Here is a 19876-nt window from a genome sequence, read left to right as displayed (position 1 = left end):
GCAACTGCATGTTGCCCCTTAAAACTGCTTACAATTTAGGCCATCCTCAAGATGGCATCAAAGATTAGGCCTATATTCTACATTGGGTTATCCTTCAATTCACATATTGTGCTCTTGCATGTTCAATTCACATCCATGAAAGAGTATTGTCTGAAAAGGGACTTCCCTCACTGTCTGAAATAATAATACTGTACTTATTTAACCTTTATTTAACTAGGCAAGTCAGTTAAAAACAAAATCTTATTTACAATGACTGTGTACCAAAAAGCAAAAGGCCTCCTGCGGGTTTAACACTGGATGTAGATTGCTGGATACATGTAAACCTATAGAATGCTATCTTTTTGTTTCAATTGTATAGATGAGCTGTGTTAAAAATGAGAATTATGAACCAGTATTCCCTTCTGAATGAAAGCGGCCAGGAAAACCAAACTGAGGCAGCATACGTCATACCTCATCACACAGTTTGGAGAGATGGCCACTGCCCTGGGGGAAATTTCAGGATGTGATTCATCTAGACATGGGGATGGAATATAAAAGAAGACTAAAGTGTTATTAAGTTATCCAGACAGCCATGGTGATGGCTTTCATTATACAGCATGTTTCCAGAAGAGCTTGCAAAGTGGAACTACTTGCAGTCAGCTACTGTTGTTAGTAAATTAGCCTTTTATTTGTCATGTTCAAGTGCTGTACTTTTGGTTACAGCAGTGCTAAGAACAGTGCTTGGCCTCAAGATGTTTTTACAGGTTTTGGGGGTCTGTTTGTACTGTGGGTTATGTTGTTTCCATGGAAACTGCATATTAAGGCAAGGTTGGGGGACCAAATATAGAATTTGATGAGCGAGAATATATTTTTTTACTGTTCATGTGGCTAAATGAAATGTCTTCATACTCTAGCTATTTCAGATTCAGAGAGATGTTCAATTCAGAGAGATATCCTTTGCCTAGCCATGAGGAATAAACATAAATGTTGTGGTGGTGCACATTCTCCTGGCTGAACAGCATAATGGGGATAGTGCATTGAGAGAAGGGGAATGAGATCAGCCTATTTTTTAAAACTTTCTGTTGGTGTGTAACAAAAAAACAAAAAAATATTCTGGGGAGCAGGATTTTTTCAGATGTCAGACATGGATGTGTCTGAGGGCAACAGGAAAGTGGTAGTGGGGAAGAGAAGGAAGGAAGAGAGAGAAACTTAGAGATAAAAAGCAAAAGAGAGACAGGGAAGGTAAGCATAAATGAAACAGACATAATACATGAAACAGACATATTCTGTCCTAACCAGCTAACCAGACAGCCAGCCTGTACCCTCCCACTCCTTTCTCTCCCTTTGTCATTAACCCATCCCTCCTCTCACTGAATATATGCAAGTAGACAATGCAGACTGCCTCTCTCTCACACGATTCTCTTCTGCAGACAGAAACATTCTCCCTCTGTCTCTGGATGAGGGAACTGCAGATTGAAAGTGCTTGCAACCAACTGCTGGTACCCGAATGAAGTGTAGCCTGTCACCTGAAAAAGCATCCTATTTTTGTGGGACATTTGCTGCAGACTAACCAATCAGTATCTTTATTTGTAATGCTGCCTGAAGAGTAACTTGGACATTTTTAGCTTCCTTTCTTCCTTTTTATTTTTTCCTGTGTTACCCTTCTTGACCAGCATGATTTTCACCACAGCTGCTGTCCTTGGTGCTACGCTGGGCACTGCGTCAGGCATCCTCACTCTCTGTGGGCTCTCACTGATCTGCAGGTCCTGTAAGAAAGGCAAGTCAGAAAGTGGTGAAGATGCAGACCCAGAGAAGGCTAAACCCAGTGTTCTGCACTCCTCAGAGAAGGTGAGCTGCCCTACTACAGTACTTGGACATAGACTCAGATCTTAGAGAGCTTACTTTCCTGGGAGGGTAACTACCATCACCGCAGGGGACTTGGTGAATCTGTGTCACTAGGTTTATGTGGCGTGGGACTGGAGTGAATGCCATGGTTATTGAGTGATAACATTGACTAAATGTCATATCACATGTAGAGCTGTTTTTTTTAAAATATCTCATATGTGATCTGTAATTGTAGTGCAAAAAGCTTTGTCCTGTATGTTTGATTTGAGCAACTACAGTTTCACTGAGTAGTAACTACTGTGAGTGGTAACTACAGTTTCTCTTGGTAAATAATATAGCTAACTACAGTTGTTTAATACAGTGACACAACAACTACTCTTTTGATTTTTGAACAGGCTAAGACGATTACAAATATCTGCTTATGCCTGCCTTTGATATCTCCCTTAACTGATATTAAGATTGTAACACAGGAAATGCAGAAGTAAAAAAAAAAACATCAGATAGAGGTTACATTACAATAAAGGACTGCGTTAAGATAGAGCCTGGATAGGCACTGGAGATAGGCACTGGAGTACAGTTAGTATAGCACTCTATTCTTGTTCCTATGGGCTGCAGGAGGCTTAACCTGTGACTTGGCTTGTGGCATTGTATCACAGTTCTGCTCACAAACAGTGTCCTTTCTTTGTGAAAGGTTGATTGTCTGTTGCAGTCCCCTTTACAGTGAACCCACCCATCCTCTCTCTGAGCCAAGCGAAAGGTGTTGCATGTATGTCCACATTTGACCTTGAGTGATTAGTCATAGAGTGAGATCCCACAGCTTTGAAGCAGACTTAACACCTCAGCAACCACGTTGAAGAGCTACAGTGTGTTTAAACAAACTACAGTGTGTTTAATTCCTATGGCCTAATGGTCTGTGTAGTGTTCCTGAATATGGGTCTCATTTGAAGATGGCTAAATAATGGTGTTAGAAGCAGATAATATATATTTTTTAAAGACACGCATATGTTCACACCCAGCAATCCGAAGAGTTTGTGAGGAGGTGATGAGTGATTCAGAATCTTTCAGAGCGGGAAAAAAAACTGCTAGGACTAGCCTAATAAAGAATGCATGGGTTCCCTGCACATCTGTGTCAGTGTAATTTGGGGAGCAGGATACCCCTGCAGCTCACACTACAACCTGGACTCAGGCGTAGACTTAATATAGTAAATGTAAATCTGGGACACTCCAATTAGTATATATGTTAAGTTTAGTTTGTCGATCATCCATTTCGTATGATATGTTAAGAATTACAATTGGTTGTGGCTAACTTTAGCTAGTTGGCTAACGATAGCTAGGCTAGGGTTGAGGTTAGGGCTAGGAGTTAGGTCAAAGGATTGTTCGGGTTAAGGTTTGAGGTTAGGTTAAAGTTAAGCTAACATGCTAAGTAGTTGCTAATTAGCTAAAATGGCGAAGTTGTCCGTGATGAGATTCAGACACGCAACCTTTGGGTTACGAGACGTTTGTGTTAATCCTTTAACCTAACTCCTAACCTTTGTCTTATGTAACCATACCAAACGTGACATTTCATTCTGATTTGATCGTTCCAGATGTACATTTACTATGTTACGTCTAGTCTATGCACACAGCCTTCCTTTCCTCAGTGTACACAAGCCCTCGCACATGATGCATGCACCAGGGGGACACCACGTTCCAGTCAGCTTGCTTTTTGCAGCACTTCAACTGTGCTGCTAAGGAGGTGAAAGAACACTTGCTGGGTGGAGAGATTTAGTCCTCCTCTGAATTGTTTATATCCCATTATGGAATGTAATTTAACAATGTGCAATTTATTCCACAAGTATAAATAAAGTTCTATACTTTAAAATAATAGCTTCCAGTTACCAGTCAATGTTATCATTGAGAGTTTGATTTGGGAGAGTAATGATGCATGCCCAGGAGAATGGATGGAAATTCATAGCAAGCATAACCATAACTCACCCATCTGAGTGGCCCACATTTAGCTGACTGTCAGAAAGTTGCATTCACTGTAAATTGGTGTTCCATGTTTTCCTGTGAATTTCCAGACTGAAGTGATAATGGACTGCTATGGCCATAATGAATCCCTCTGGGATTGATAGCATACAGCAGGTTTGCTGTCTTTGAACTGCACGACCAACACGAAATCTTCATGAAAGCAGTCTACAAACTAGCTGTGATTTCTCACCACACCTTGTATCATAGTACAGTATTATTAGCCTGTGTTTAACCATCTCTTCCTCCTCTAGTTCAGTGTGGAAAAATCCACAGAGCCCATCCAACCAAGGACATTGTTGAAATTTCCTAAAATATACAAGCCCAAACCATCTGTGACCTCATCTGAGGTCATCAGCTACCCTGATCATGCCTCAGAGAAGGGGGGCGAGCCCTCTCCCGAGGGACCCTCGACTGAGCCTGATGCTGGTAACCAAGCAACTGACAGCTCTGACACATTCACGATCCTCAGACAAGGTAAACCCCAACCAATAACATACACCCTGAATTAAACAAGATAAATTCCTTTATCGTTTCCTATTCTTTTCACAGCTACTATGCCTTCATCATATACAATGTGTTATACTCTTCAGTTATTTAGATTCAACATTTTTCAGGTGAAATTTTACATGTGAATTTTTGGACCTAGATTGAAACCACTTTTTCCTCTGTAAATCCGGGAAAAAAATCTTGGCAGTTTCTTGGCAGAAACAAATGTTGTTGCTAATTACTGTAGTCAATCACGTCCTTCTATTGTATTAGATTTACCACTCACTCAGTCTAGATAATTGTGTTTGAGTTACTTAACTCTATTGGGCTCCCAAGTGGTTCAGCAGTCTAAGGCACTGCATCTCAGTGCTAGAGACGTCACTACAGACGCTAGTTAGATTCCAGACTGTATCACAACCCGCCGTGATTGGGAGCCCCATAGGGCAGCACACAGTTGGCCCAGCATCATCCGGGTTAGGGTTTGGTCGGGGTAGGTCGTCTTTGTAAATAAGAATTTGTTCTGAACTGACTTGCCTAGTTAAATAAAGGATAAATACAAATAAACTCACCTCTCCTCCTGCCAGAGCATTGTGATCAAAGGCTTTGCCCCACTCTCCCTTCTTCCCTCCCTCGTCCCTACACTCATCCACTTAGTGTTATTGATGTGTCCAGTCAATGGAACCTAATGCATGATGGATAGGACTGGTCCCAGAAGGCTAAGATCTTCCTACTGCTATTCTTGGTGCTTTCTTACAACTGAATGCAATTGCCTTACGGTAACAGCCAGTTTGGCTATACATAGTTTCTCAAATAATTGTTTCTAAAAAAAGAAATGTACGATGCACTGATTTTCATGGTTTAGTTGATGCACACATTTACCATTCAATGTCCCCAGGGAGACAAACAGACGGTAATTTCCATATAAAAGGACCCAACCTGTGAAGTTCATAGGAGCATATCAAATTGGGTGTCAAATGAAAGCAAAGGGTCTATATTTTAGAGAAATTAAAATGTATATACACAATTTGGAATGAGCAAAGCCTTCGATTTCTGGTCAAACAGATGGAAAAGGGGTCTTAGGAAACATCTTACAGAAAAAGTCTGAAAAGGAAGTAGACATCAATCAAAACACAATAATGTTGGAAGTAAAGATCCCTGCCAACTAATATCAAAACTTATATTTAGTTTTGCGAAATGTTTCTGCTATCTGTAAGTTTAAGAAAAATTGCCTTGTGCCTTGATATTACGTTACCAAAAACCCATACATCTTTAATATATTTTTAAATTTCTCTTCCTCTCATGAGAAATTACAAAAAAAAGTACAAGTAAACAAGTAAAGGTAGACCTATCAATTAGTTGTAGTATTTTTACTGATACCAATTTTGTTCATGAATTATTAAGTGATTAAAACTTGAAATTGTGTTACCAAATCGATCATTTAATTTCCGAAACATCGGTAACAGAATTTCTGCAATTGAATTGGCTACAATGGGAAATCATAGTCACAAACCACAGTTGGGTTCACAAGTTTGGAAAGTACAGTACATTACAGTAGAGTACAGTAAAGCAAGGAAAATTAGAGTATAGTTCAGTACAGTCCTGGGGTAGAGTTCAGTACAGTACACAGTAGAGCACACTAGAGTAGAGCACACAATAATGTACTGTATTGTACTGTACTGAAGTCTACTGCACTCTACTGTACTGTACTGTACTGAACTATGCTGTACTGTACTGAACTATACTGTACTGAACTCTACCCTACTGTGCTGCACTTCGATGTCCAAACTTGTGGAACATAGACGTCTATGATTGGTTCAGATTTGGTCTGGTCTGGACCAAACAAATTTGGTCTTGTTTGGGGGCAGAGCTCGTTAAAATAATAGCCATTGTGAAGAATAATACCCAAATATGCAAAGGAGGATATTGCATATTTATACCTTTGTGTACCGATTTAGGATACATCACCATGAAAAGAATGACATTCATATCCATAATTATGCATTTCTGTGTAGTACAGATCACAGACCCATGAATACATTTCATTAACACAATTCCGTTACCGGGTGTAAATCCACTTTACTTGCTGTAGTTCAATAACCAAAATAAATGTTTTTTTTCAAAGTCAATGTATCATGTCATAGCTGACAACCCCATTCTTTCTACAGACATTGTTAAGACTTAATTCGGAGCATATATTTAACAGAGTTTTTGGAAAACGTGGACACAAAACAATTGAGGGAGATTTTACCAAAATTCTGTTACCAAACTTTGCATCTGCATATTTCTTCCAGTAAATGTGTTTTTTGTCAAATGTTCAGTGTAAATTGTTAAAAGTAGTCCTTGTGCATGGAGTTGTAGCGTTTGTTGAACTTTGAAATCAATGGTTTTTGTTTGGCATACATTTTAAGTGAAAAATCTCCGCGCAATTCCGTTACCAAGGAATTGACCAGCCCTAACGCCGTCTCCTTTCCCAGACTCAAAGGACAAAACCCCCTGTGCAAGGGCTCTAACCAATGGGATGACAACAAGCAGCTCCATCCTCCACCCTAAGCTGCATTTCTCTCTCACCTATTATATAGACCAGAACGAGCTACACATCACCGTGATAGAAGGTAAGGCAACAATCTCAACAGTATGATCTGCCAGTATGTCCACTTCATGGAAGTTATGAAGGGTGAGGTATCACTAAACATGATATTGACCCTAGTTTACCTATTCAACATACAGTTTAAGTTGGAAGTTTACATACACTTAGATTGGGGTCATTAAAACCTGTTTTTCAACCACTCCACAAATTTCTTGTTAAGAAACTAAAGTTTTGGCAAGTCGGTTAGGACATCTACTTTGTGCATTACACAAACTTTTCCAACAATTGTTTATAGACAGATTATTTCACTTATAATTCACTGTATCACAATTCCAGTGGGTCAGAAGTTTACATACACTGACATACACTAAGTTGACTGAACTTCAAGGCCTACTGTCACGAATATCACCGAAGGTGGCTCCCCTTCCTGTGTGGGTGGCGCTCGGCGGTCGTCGTCGCCGGTCTACTAGCTGCCACCAATCCCTTTTCCCTTTTCTTTTGGTTTTGTCTAATTGTTTTCACCAGTTCCTTGTTGGGGTTTTTGGGTTGGTGTTATTTAAGTTCGATTAGCCCGCTTGTGTTTGTGCGGGCTTGTTGCTGTGTATGTAAGAGGTGTATTGTTTATTGTTGGGTTTTCGCTGTCCGGGTATTACCAGTGGTCCTTGGGTTGTGTTTGCGCCTGTGTTTTGGCTTCACCCATTTGTACGTGTTCCTGGTTTTTGGACATTAAAGCGTTTTTTCCCTCGAATCTTCTACTTTGGTGCGAAAAGTGCAAATCAATCCCAGAACAACAGCAAAGGAAATTGTGAAGATGCTGGAGGAAACAGGTACAAAAGTATCTACATCCACAGTAAAAACCAGTCCTATATCGACATAACCTGAAAGGCCGCTCAGCAAGGAAGAAGCCACGGCTCCAAAACCGCCATAAAAAAGGCAGACTACGGTTTGCAACTGCACATGGGGACAAATATTGTACTTGTTCGAGAAATGTCCTCTGGTCTGATGAAACAAAGATAGAACTGTTTGGCCATAATGACCATCGTTATGTTTAGAGGGAAAAGGGGAGGCTTGCAAGCCGAAGAACACCATCCCAACCATGAAGCAGGGGGTGGCAGCATCATATTGTGGGGGTGCTTTGCTGCAGGAGGGACTGGTGCACTTCACAAAATAGATGTCATCATGAGGCAGGAAAATTAATTGTGTGTATGTAAACTTCTGACCCACTGGGAATGTGAAGAAAGAAATCCAATCTGAAATAAATCATTCTCTCTACTATTATTCTGACATTTCACATTCTTAAAATAAAGTGGAGATCCTAACTGACCTAAGACAGGGAATTTGTACTAGGATTAAATGTCAAGAATTGTGAAAAACTTATTTGAAATGTATTTGGCTAAGGTGTATGTAAACTTCCGACTTCAACTGTATTTAAGTACTTCCATGACAGTGCATTTCTTTCTGTCAAACTTCATTTATTAACATTATCAAAGAGGTCAACATGCAGATGTCTTCTGCAAATGAAAACAAGGATAAAGGAAAAAACTAAGAGGCAGTTGTCTGCAAATAAAATAAATAAATGTGAGGCAACAGTTAATCAATAGTGACAAATAGATTGAAACTGTAAATGGAGACCTCACAACCCAATCCCCTCAGTGCATCATGTCTTGTGGAGCAATATTCCGAAGCCAATAGAGTGGCAAAGTGATGACGCACCAACACTGTCACACTGGCTTAATCTATTTCAATATTCTAGCTTGCTTCTTTTATGTCGTCCATCTACAAAATAATTGATTTCATTTGTGGTGAGACAAAGCAATCCACCGGCCTCCCCCCTTCATAAGACTGTGGGGGATTTGATAAGGGGTTGAGTAGCTTGGACGCCTTTGCATTTGCCCTCTGTTGGCTGGTCCCCGTATGTCGATGCTTAGCGACTAGATGCTGATGCGTCACCCAATGAAAAGGTCAACAACGCATCTACTTTGCCTTGCGGGCGGTTGGGTGGGTGGTAGTTGGTGGTGGGGTCCAGGTGCAAGCTGTCACACTGTTCATACCAGCATCATACGCCTATTGAGATATGCTAACGGAGGACACAGGTTCTCTGCAGGCCAGCTATCTGCGAGTCCTGCCTCTTTGGTTTGTTTATCACCTGCCGAGTGCTCAATTATATCTCATTATATCCAAGCCTTTAGCTTCATTAATTACTATTTTTATTCAAGGCGTACCGTCTGCTTTGCTGTTAGAGAAACTGTTGGGAGAGACCTATGCCGGGTCTGCAAAGTGCTTCTGCATTGTTTATCATAAACACATCTACTAGACATACACATTCTCTCCTTATGAATACATAGCCTATACAGTTCTAACTTCAGTGAATTTTACATAATAAGATATTTTGCAGACCTGGTATTTTGCAGAATTGGGAACAGCTAATGAGATTCTCTCCTCCGCACACTCCACCGGCTGCGTCTGCTACAAGACCATGGTACTTGCCTACGGAGCAGCAAGAAGAACTGCCCCCCTCTACCTTCAGGCTATGCTCAAGCCCTACACACCCAACGCGGGCATTTCGTTCTGCCACCTCTGTTCTCTTGGCCCTCCCTCCCTTATAGGAGGGCAGCTTCCGGTCAGCCCAACTCTTCTCTGTCCTGGCACCCCAATTGTGGAACCAGCTTCCCCCTAAATCTAGGACAGCAGAGTCCTTGCCCATCTTCTGAAAACATTTGAAACCCGATCCTCTTCTAAGAGTATCTTAAATAATCCCATAGTACCCCCCCCCTCGCACCCCCTTTTCATCCTGACCCCCTCCCCCCTTAAAGAAGGCCTTTTGTGAACAGACACTACTCACTAATATCTAATATGTGGTTATCCCATCTAGCTATCTTAAGATGGATGCACTAAACTGTAAATCGCTCTGGATTTGAGTAATTTAGCATCTGCTAAATTACTAAAAATGTCAAATGTAAAAATGTAATTAAAACTACATCAATAGACTGCTATTCTCAGGGTTCGCTCCCTCTCTCTCTGTTGCCTTCCTTCCCTCTCTGTCTTCCTCTGTAGCGGAGCATTTGAGTGTGGGGTCGGGCTGTGAGGGCTATGTGGCCGGAGTCCTGACCTTAGCAGCAGGACAGAGGGAGGCCCAGACTTCATTGCGACGCCTGACCAGCCACACCCGCTGGGAGGAAGGCCTGGTGTTCTCCCTGCCAGGGGGGTATGAGGTGGAGGGCGAAGTGGCTCTCTCACTTCACAGTTGTGACCACTTCTCCCAGAACACCAACCTGGGCGTCATGAGGTTCAAGCTGGTTGATGTGGGCATGATGTCCAACGCAGACTGCTGGGTCGACCTACAACCACCAAAACAGGTAGGCTACCCTGTTCTTATCATTGATATATAGTAGACAGCATTGGCCGCAAAGTTAAAGAAGCAACTGCTCCTAAAAATGAACTAATCCTTTTGAAAATGGCCTATTGGCAGAACATTTATTATATTGTCAAAATAGACTACAAAGTCTAAATAGGGTCATTTTGGTCATAAAGTCAGTTTGGAACTGAAGGGTGGGTTTGGATTATAATTATGTCAACAAATCATGCCCCGTTTTGCCAAGCTCCACATGCAAATCACCACTCCTCCCACTTCGCTTCCCTTCTTTAAATGGGGCTCCGTTGTTTAATCGCCCCCAGCCAACATGTTCAAAGGATCACGGCCATTTGAGACTGAAAATTTCTATATGGATTGACCATGCAATGCATGCGTCCAGCAAGAAGCATAGCCAACAACTATGGTTTGCATGCCCTGCCGAAGGACCCTATCATGCGGAATAGGTGGTTGGAGTTTGTTGGTCCCCAGTGGTGGTGAGTATACCGGTAACTAGACCATAGACTGCTGGTTATGTATCTTGTTATGTTTACTGATAATCATTATCACTATCATCGCTAACATAGCTGATGTTAGCTAGCTAGCTGGCTAGCGTTAGCCTACCTAAATCCAACTCAGATTTGGCATGGAGAAACGTTAACATTTCAAAAGAAGGCAAATCATTAATAGGAAAGCCTTTTGTCATGACTGATGTTCTAAGATTGAGGGGACCACCGTATTTTAGTTAGCTAACATTAGCAGTGCTAGCTAATTTTTCTTTACAAACTTTGCTCGTAACAGTAATGGCAACATTGCCATCTCTCTAAAGTTGATTTGACGACACCATACTATGGCAAAGTTGTATCATACTAATGTTGGTGTTTCATACTGGAGAGGGAATGCAAAACAACGACGCTGGACAGAGTGGAATCAGGTGTATCAAAAAGGCAGTTTATTGGTCAAAGTTATCATGTCCTGCCGTTTATCGTGCACGGACCTAAGGAATGTGACTCTGTGAGGAGTCAGAATAATTAGGCTCCTCAGCCAGAGTTTACAGAAGAATGTATACACAGAATAATGTAGGTGGAGTCTCGTCATGTTGGTCTTCTGACTGGTCCTGAAGAGTTGGAGGCGGGCCTTGCTCTAGCCAGAGCGGGCCCCATTGGTGCACAGCAAAGTCCTTTGCTCTTGGCACCCGACCAGTAGGGGGGGGGTAGAGTGTGAGTGTACAGTGCTTCATGAGATGTATGTGTGTCAAGGAAGCGTGGATTTAGGGACTGGTAATGTCTGCTTTAGGCTCAGGTGTTTCCTGTCTTTGCAGGAGTGCATGCAAGGGTCAATGTCAGTGAGATAGCTTGGCACTTCTAAGCTCGTTAGTGTTGCAGGCTGCTCTTTGTAGTTTACAGGGGAGTATATTTGCGTGATGGCAGCTGTGTGTCCTTCGGATAATCAAGTTATTGCACACAGGCTCTAGACTTGACTGAGGACACTGGGCCCAGAGTTATCTGAGGGCATCCGGTTTAACCAGAGCTTTGGTCTGCTAGTAACGCTTTATATTAGATTATTTATATAACACTAATTATTTGGTTACTTTAGCGATGTAATCATGTTTCCATGCCACTCTAAGTTAGTGTCCAGGTAGGGCACAAATAAATATGGTTGTTCCAGAGATGTTAGGTTTGCAGCCAAACATGCAGCATAGAGACCAGCAAGAGGGCCCTCATCAGCATCATGCAGACTTGCCCTCGCTGTGAGCATTCCTATTGCAAGTATCCGGCCACCAACCTTCACTTGTCGGCGGCAACAGCTTTCACAGGCTCATCATTTGTACAAATACACAAGGTAACCCGCTTCGTTACTTTGATACATTCTGATAGCGCAATTGTGAAACATAATTGATGTAAACTGACATTACTTGTTGCTTATTTTCTACCTTTTTAGATGCATATAATGTCCGGGGCATAAGCGAGCTTGGTGGAACAAGCTTGATCTGAAGTGAAATAGAAAGATGAACCCAGCGTTCAGGTTGGATCCACCAGGCTAATCATAATCAGTGCTCTGTGTGTGTGTGACCGACCAGTATCTTTGATGAGGGGCCAGGAGCTGATCTATGCTGCTATGCCCATCAAAGGGGCTCTGGCAAAGACCTCACCTCCAGCCTCACCTCTTGCCTGCTCACCAACGGTCGTTGATAGAGAGAACAGAATTAGGTAGGTCTTGTCTGACTTGTTCAAACTTCAACATAACACCCGTTTGTGTGTCAGATATTACCTATCCTAACTGCCATTGGTAATAGAACAGTGACTATGTGCATGTGTTAACAGAAACATGAATGGAGCCAGCACATGAAGACTTGCAAGATGATGAGATGAAGTCCAGACTGACAGATGAGCTTGATACAGATGTCTCTGAATGGAGAGAGATCTTGCACTCGGCATAAACATTTTACTAGAAACATTCTTTTACTTGTATTGTCTTTTTTAAAATGATTGCATTGAATGGTGTCAGTCAATATGGGGAGGGAGAAACCCTGTGTAATTCTGCATCTGATCAGGGAACTCCTGTTGCATATGGGATTTCACACAGGAAGGTATGACCACTCTGACATGTTTGCCAAGGTAGCCCCACTACCACTTGACAGGCTGATAGGCACAGTATCTGTATCGACTGGGAATGACAATGAAAGGTGCTCATTGTTATGTTAGCAGAACACTGCTTCTACGGTATTATGTAAAGGGTTGTTTATTCTACATGGAACTGTTGCTACATTTTAAACGTTATCAAAACACTTAGTTTAAAATGTATACATGCATTCAGCAATTGCATTCTTCTCGTTATTACTCTATAGGCTACTGACCTATTCAAAGTTTTCTCCGTCATCTCCTCACGCATCTGTAGTTATTCAACTCAACCTCCAGGAGGTTTGTTGAGATTGAGTGGGAGGAAACGGCTGCGGGCAAGGTTCTGACAGATGGTTGTGTCCTGGTGGTGGAAAGGGCCCACGTAAGAAACACCCACATCAAACCACACCCCCAAGCCAACTCAAGTTTGTTTTCTGTCATAGCCGCAGGCATTTCTTGAGGAGTGTCACGAATACGCCTGGAGTCAGGAAGCAGGTGCAGAACGTGAGTTTAATAATGATAAATGCAGATAAATAAAACAAGTGTACAGAACGTGAATCAAATCAAACCAATACTGCCTGATGACTGAGGCTACCGAGGGCTAAATAAAGGGACGGTAATCAAGTTGATGAAGTCCAGGTGTGCATAATGATGGGGAGCAGGTGTGCATAATAATGGTTGCCAGGGCCTGTGGTTAGTTGACTGGTAATGTCAATCACTGGAGAGGGTGAGTGGGAGTATGCATGACAGTACCGGGCCCCTCCCCCAGTCGGTCCTGGCAGTGACTCCTTAAGAACCTCCCCAGCTCCTGGTCGGTACTCTCCACCTGCCCGTTGGACCAAGGCCGGTACCCGAATGCGAGGCTGGCCATGGCCTCCAGCTTCTCCATGAAGGCTCTCCATACCCGCGATGTGAATTGGGGGCCATGGTCAGAGACGACGTCCTACAGAAGGCCATAGTGCTGGAAGACCTGCTGGAACAGTGCCTCTGCCACCTGGAGAGCGGTAAGGAGACCAGAGAGAGGGATAAAACGGCAGGATTTGGAAAATCTGTCCACAATAACCATAACAGTGGTGAAACCATCAGATGGGGGGGAGATCAGTAACAAAGTCTATGGACAGATGGGACCAAGGCCGCTGAGGCACAGGAAGGGGAAGTAGTTTCGCTGCTGGAGCGTGCCGGGGAGATTAGTTTGTACGCATACATGGCCGCCCCTCTGTCATAGTGGACCCCGGGTTGGAACGCACCAGACACCACTGAAGCTGGTGCCCCTCCTGGCCGCAATAAGAACAGAGCCCCAGCTGTCTCCGGCAATGCCGCTCTACCGTGGAAAGGTGTGTGGCCCCTACCTGCATGGGTTCAGGCTCTGCCTCAGGACAGCCAAAGCAGGAGGGCGAGGAGAGAGGTAGGTGCCGGTGCTCCAGAAGAAGGTTATCCAGACGGATGGCCATCGCGATGAGTGCGTCCAAGGATAGGTTGTCATCTCGACACGCCAACTTCGTCTGGACCTCTTTGCGAAATCCTCACCGGAAAAGAGTGCGGTGATCCGGCTCATTCCATCTGCTGGAGGCTGACACAGTCCGAAAGGTGAGGGCATACTCCGCAGCGGTCTGGGCACCCCGCTGGAGAAGTATCTCCCCTCCCTTTCTGCCCTCTGAGAGGATGGTCAAAGACTGCCTTGAACAGAGCCATGAACCTCTCAAAGGCTCCCAGCTCTCTCCCAGAAGGCCGCAGCGAGCCATAAAAGGAGCCAAATCAGCGCGTGCAGTTCCTCTTTTAATATTATTATATTTTTGTAAATTGAATTGTATAGGACTGTGTTCCTCTTTGAGACCATCATAGATATAGTTTGAGTACTGTAACTGTTTATCTTCTTTTGAAGATTGGGTGGTATGATGAGGGATTCTGAATTGGGGTGAGATGTATTGGCTGAGTCACTGATATTTTGTGTGTTTCCACTATCTCTAACCTGTGCTTCTCTGGGCTGTCAGGTGTTCGTTATAGAAAAGTAGGCGTTGCCATGGCGTCCTTCGAGAGCCCTTACCCCTCGGTGATCTGATAGTGACTTGAGCCATCCCAGCTCTCAAACTGAACAACTGTTCTGTGGATCTGGTGAAACTGAATACTAGGCACTGTGATCAAAATCGTTTTTACTCAAGGCCAAACTCATTTATCTCAATAGCTAGGTTTGGTCTGCCTGTCTGTATGGCTACCCTGTAACAAGCACTGTCAAGCCTCCTCAAGATAAAGCGACAACCATCCGGCTTTATGTTAACCTAAAGAGGATTTAGGTTAAAAGGACAGCTACTCAAACCGCTACAGAAAAAGGAAATCCATTTCATGCCTCATTCTCAGTGGCACAGGGAGTATTTGTATATAGTGTTGAAAGAGAGATTGTTGTTGGACGTTTTGATAGAAATCTCTGAAAGGATTGAGTACATACAGAGACAAAATGTATACTGCAAGTTTATTCAGTCTCTGATCCATTTGCAAGGCTGGGAAACTTTAAATAAAAAAAGGGAATTATAAGAAACCCCAATATGATATTCTTTCTCTTTTCTTTCGGAACAGCTCATTCTGTCCACCCACAAGCTGTTCTTCAAAACTTCAGCTACAAGGACACCTGAATGCAAATAGGGATTTAATAAAAAAACTGCCAGCTCTCCAGTCCTTCCTGGCAGCTCCATCGTAAGCCTCCAAGAGCTAGGCAGGAGATCAGAATCTACGTCATCACAAACCCTTGGGACTATCTTTCTTCTGGGATGCGCAAGAGAGCATGAAGTCCTGCCAGGAATCACAAACAGGGATGATGCACGAGAGGGAGATGACGGAGAGAGATACGAGGATGACACGAGAGAAATCAGTCTTTGCCAAAGACAAAGAGCAGATAGAGGAGATGGAGAGGACAGGAGGAGGCTGAGAAATGCAGGGAGGGGAAGGCGGCAGTTTTGTCTGATGTAGGCTGTGACGCAAGTGATACACCGCCGCGGGAGAATAGCTATAAATGATTTCTAATTGAACACAGTGAGAAGTTTTTCAGCTCTTTATTTAATGGTCATAGCTGCATAAAGAGAACACAGGGGGCAGATGGGGCCGACAGAAGCCAGTGACGACACACACAGCAGTAGACTGTGCTGTAGCTCCTCAGGAGATTACACACTATGATACTCCACTGAAGAAAGAGAGAAGATGTTTGATTTATCAGACGTCCACTGAAAGAGAGAGAAACATTTTCACAAAACTGTTGATTTGGATGTGGATGTGCAGAGTTATGACTCAGAGAAGAACACTAATTTAAAAAAAAACAAGACTACCCCATTCCCTTTGCATCGATTACTTACCCCCCACCCTTTGATCTATTGCTCACAGCAAATCAAAGAGTGAGTCAGGCTGCTACTTTAAAGGGTTTACTTGCTATGTATCGCAGACTATAAAGGGATGCTCAAGCTGTAAAATTGTACTGTGCTCTTTGGTGCTGTTAGAATGATGTAGTTAACATGTCATTTTCAAGCATCCCTTAAAAAGACAATCATGCCTCGTCTATGCTGCATATTGGCTAATGCACAATCCTTGACTTTTTGTCCATTAGTGGGCTCCCTATTTTTGTGTGTGGCCTGTTTGAACATAATACGAACCTCTTCCTCATATGTGCACTACTGGATGACCAAAGACCCTAGATATCAATTACTTTCACAAATCAACCCTCCACACAGTTTGGTTGTGCATGATAACAGTTTGACTGTAAAGCCTCTCCTACACACATATTACGCATTACGTTTATATGATATTACTTTTACGACAGACTCTTTCCTGGTTGTAAGAGTCTCTGATATTCCACTTAGTAAAGTGACATATTGGGACATATTGCAGTATGTGTAGGAGTTGCAATGCCCCTAACCCACGCAGGAAGACCATTTACCAAAGTGGCACAATTTCAGATCAATATGAGATTCACCAGTAGCATCAGAAGCATAATGGCAGGGATTATAAGGATCTGTGCCTAATGAATCCTAGTCTTATCCTAGAGGTGACTCACTCAGCCATTCATCCAGTCCATTTGATTACTAGTGAATCAGACCTTTGTGTCCGCTAATGATGGTGTCAAGGTAACAGGCGTACCTTATTGTCATTCATAAATGGACATTGCTTGTTGATATTTGTTCTAACCTATGTATATTAAAGTCTGCTATGTGTTGTTCCCGCTGTGTGTTTTTGACATTATTTGCAGAGGAAACGTTTTCATGTGACCTGTTCTAATCACAGTGAATTGGTGTAATTGACTATTGACTACAATCAGCAGGATGTCCAGGCAGCTGGAGAGCTCCTGCTGTCTATAAGTTACCTGCCTGCAGCCAACCGGCTGGGAGTAGTGGTGATGAAGGCTCGAGGACTACAGTCAGACAAGCTGAAGAACTCCATAGGTACACCCTGTTTATTAATTTAACCCATTGCCGCTGTATGACGCCTACAACTGCTCATTAAACCATACAACCGTGAATGGGTAGTCCATCCACAGGTTGACGCTAGAGTATGCTAAGATAGAAAAATATTTTGGTTGGTGGATGTCATTGTAGTGAAAGCCTCGTTCCTTGTTCCTAGACCTGTCTGTGAAACTGGCCCTGAAGCACCAGACTACCAAGCTGAGGAGGAAGAAGAAGCAGACGCGAAGGGTCAAGCACAAGATGAACCCAGTGTGGAATGAGATGATGATGCTGGAGGTTCCCCGCGAGCTTCTGTCTAAATCCAGTCTGGACTTGGAGGTGTTGAACCAGGCAGGTCCTGGTGAGCAGGAGTCCCTGGGCCGCTGTCAGCTGGGTTTACAGGCCTCTAACACTGGCCTCCAACACTGGCAGCAAATGCTAGACAACCCCCGTAAGCAGATCGCCATGTGGCACCCACTGTATGACTAAGATAACCACCTGTCCGCTTTGCCCTTCCAAATAGGGGGGAGGGGGGGGGGGGGGCATGTCAACTGCCTTCCTGGATCAGGATTTAAGAGCCTAAATCTATTTATCCACTTATATTGAAAGTATCCCATTACCTGCAATTAATTATCCCACAGCATCCCATGACAACAGTAGCATACACCAAACTGAAATGTCACTGAATATCACAGAATTTCCAAAGAATACCAATTATGAACACATTTTATATATTCAATGAGACTCATCAATGCAATGTAATACTTTACCTACAGTACCTATACTTAACCACCTCTATGATCTGTTTTTATAGCTGAACAGAATAAATATGATAATGCCTGTGTTTTTGTGTTACAGGGGATTGTGTATATGGTATGTAAGGGTATGATAAATATCAGTGAATTATTCTAGAGTAGAGCTGTCATTTTATTTGTAAAGGGATGTATTCACACGCTTGGAAAGCAATCGAGAAAATGCACCTGGCAGAAACTTAAAGGCCAGCCAATATTGAACGGATAGGAGATTCAAAAGCCCGGTGTACTACTGAAAGGACAAGTATTAGTATTCATAGATATACTGTAACAGTGATGAAATTACAGTGGACTACATGTTTAAAGTGTATCTTATTACACAGGGTCTAAAAACGGCAGCTAAAGTTTTCCACATGATGTATTTAAAAAATCATGCAGTGTTTAATCTAGTAATATACTGTATGTCATTTTTATGAATATGTGCAGCTGTATTCTATCTTAGGAGAATACGAGAGTTGATATACATGTTATATTTAAAGTAGTTACAATACAACTATCAACTCAATTTCACACCTGTTTCCATTCAACCCACTTTGCTTCAGTTATGTACAAAAGGTATTGTTCTCCATTGTGGTTTTATTTTTTTACATAGCTTTTGTCAAGTGAACTGCTTATAGACTGCGCCAGTGAGGAACACACTGTGTCATTTGAAAATGTACACACTGACACACAAAATGTGTGAAAATAAAAACATCTTCAAAATATATCATGCCAAAATCTGATTCTCGTCGAGTTGTACTGAGGATGTGCAAATACCCGGGCATCCAGAGAGCACTATGTGCAGTATCAGCACCTAACACCACATCCGGGCAGACATTGATGTAATATATCTATTTATTGATACTTCCTATCCTCAGAGCTCATTTTGCGTAACTGATATAACCTTGGACCTGACCTACTATACAGTAGCTAGCTTTTCATAGCTGAATGAGCTACCGTTATCACGTTGAGATGAAGTTACATATTAATATCACCAGTCCAAGCCATTTCACAAAAAAACAAAGATTTACTGTAACAGACCGGAATATCATCAACCTATTAAATGATAACTTATTGACTAACTAAAGTATGGCTGTTTCACATGCACGGTGTTGAATTTACAAGAACACTGGTAATAAACCCCCGGGCTGACAAGGTACAAATCTGTCGTTCTGTCGTTCTGCTCCTGAACAGGCAGTTAACCCACTGTTCCTAGGCCATCATTGAAAATAAGAATTTGTTCTTAACTGACTTGCCTAGTTAAATAAATAAAAATATATGTTTATATGTATATGTTTTTTCTAGGAAATAATTTCAACAAATGTCTTATTTTGTGTGTTATTGTACTTAGGCCTTAAGTCATCGTTTGTAGATATTTAAAAAAACAAATGTACATCTTCATGAGATTATGAATGATCTTTTGCCAGATTGTTTTAGCATGCCATGGTCATTATATTCCTGCCTATTTGTTAAGATATGAGCTTGTGTGTAAGTAGTGCGATCATTATGCATGCAATGGTGTGCAATGTGCATACACTTTATAGCCCTAAACAACAGCACTTCCAACTAATGATGTAGCTACATTGTTATGTAAATTAACTGATGCAGAGGCAGTGGTTGGATATAAGGCAACAATAAATCATCCAGCGTTTCCAGGCAGTTGTCATTTTTAATAAATATATATTTTTAAATTTAACTAGGCAAGTCAGTTAAGAACAAATTCTTATTTACAATGACCGGCCTAGGAACAGTGGGTTAACTGCCTTGTCCAGGGGCAGAACGACAGA

General features: G+C 42.4%; 1 protein-coding gene and 1 long non-coding RNA gene across 3 annotated transcripts; both read left to right on the top strand.

Moving 5' to 3' along the window:
- Positions 1-891: 891 nt before the first annotated feature.
- LOC109895519 (synaptotagmin-13) lies at positions 892-18814 on the top strand. 2 transcript variants are annotated; one of them, XM_020489240.2, is made up of 6 exons: positions 892-1827; positions 4086-4308; positions 6795-6932; positions 9962-10263; positions 17175-17298; positions 17477-18814. In XM_020489240.2, exons 1-6 carry the CDS (start codon positions 1654-1656, stop codon positions 17785-17787), a joined length of 1272 nt encoding a protein of 423 aa, XP_020344829.1. In that variant the 5' UTR covers positions 892-1653; the 3' UTR covers positions 17788-18814. The 2 variants fall into 2 exon arrangements, with proteins under 2 accessions (XP_020344829.1, XP_020344830.1); XM_020489241.2 differs by having other exon boundaries at positions 896-1827; positions 17178-17298.
- On the top strand, positions 10323-14201 carry LOC109895522 (uncharacterized). Its single transcript, XR_002255995.2, has 3 exons — positions 10323-12098; positions 12198-12466; positions 12581-14201. It is a non-coding gene; the product is annotated as an uncharacterized LOC109895522 (long non-coding RNA).
- Positions 18815-19876: the final 1062 nt, after the last annotated feature.

This window comes from Oncorhynchus kisutch, linkage group LG8, assembly GCF_002021735.2.
Source record: "Oncorhynchus kisutch isolate 150728-3 linkage group LG8, Okis_V2, whole genome shotgun sequence".
Lineage (NCBI taxonomy): Eukaryota > Metazoa > Chordata > Actinopteri > Salmoniformes > Salmonidae > Oncorhynchus > Oncorhynchus kisutch.
Note: the sequence above shows the minus strand (reverse complement) of the source record. Positions and strands in the feature narration are given on the sequence as shown.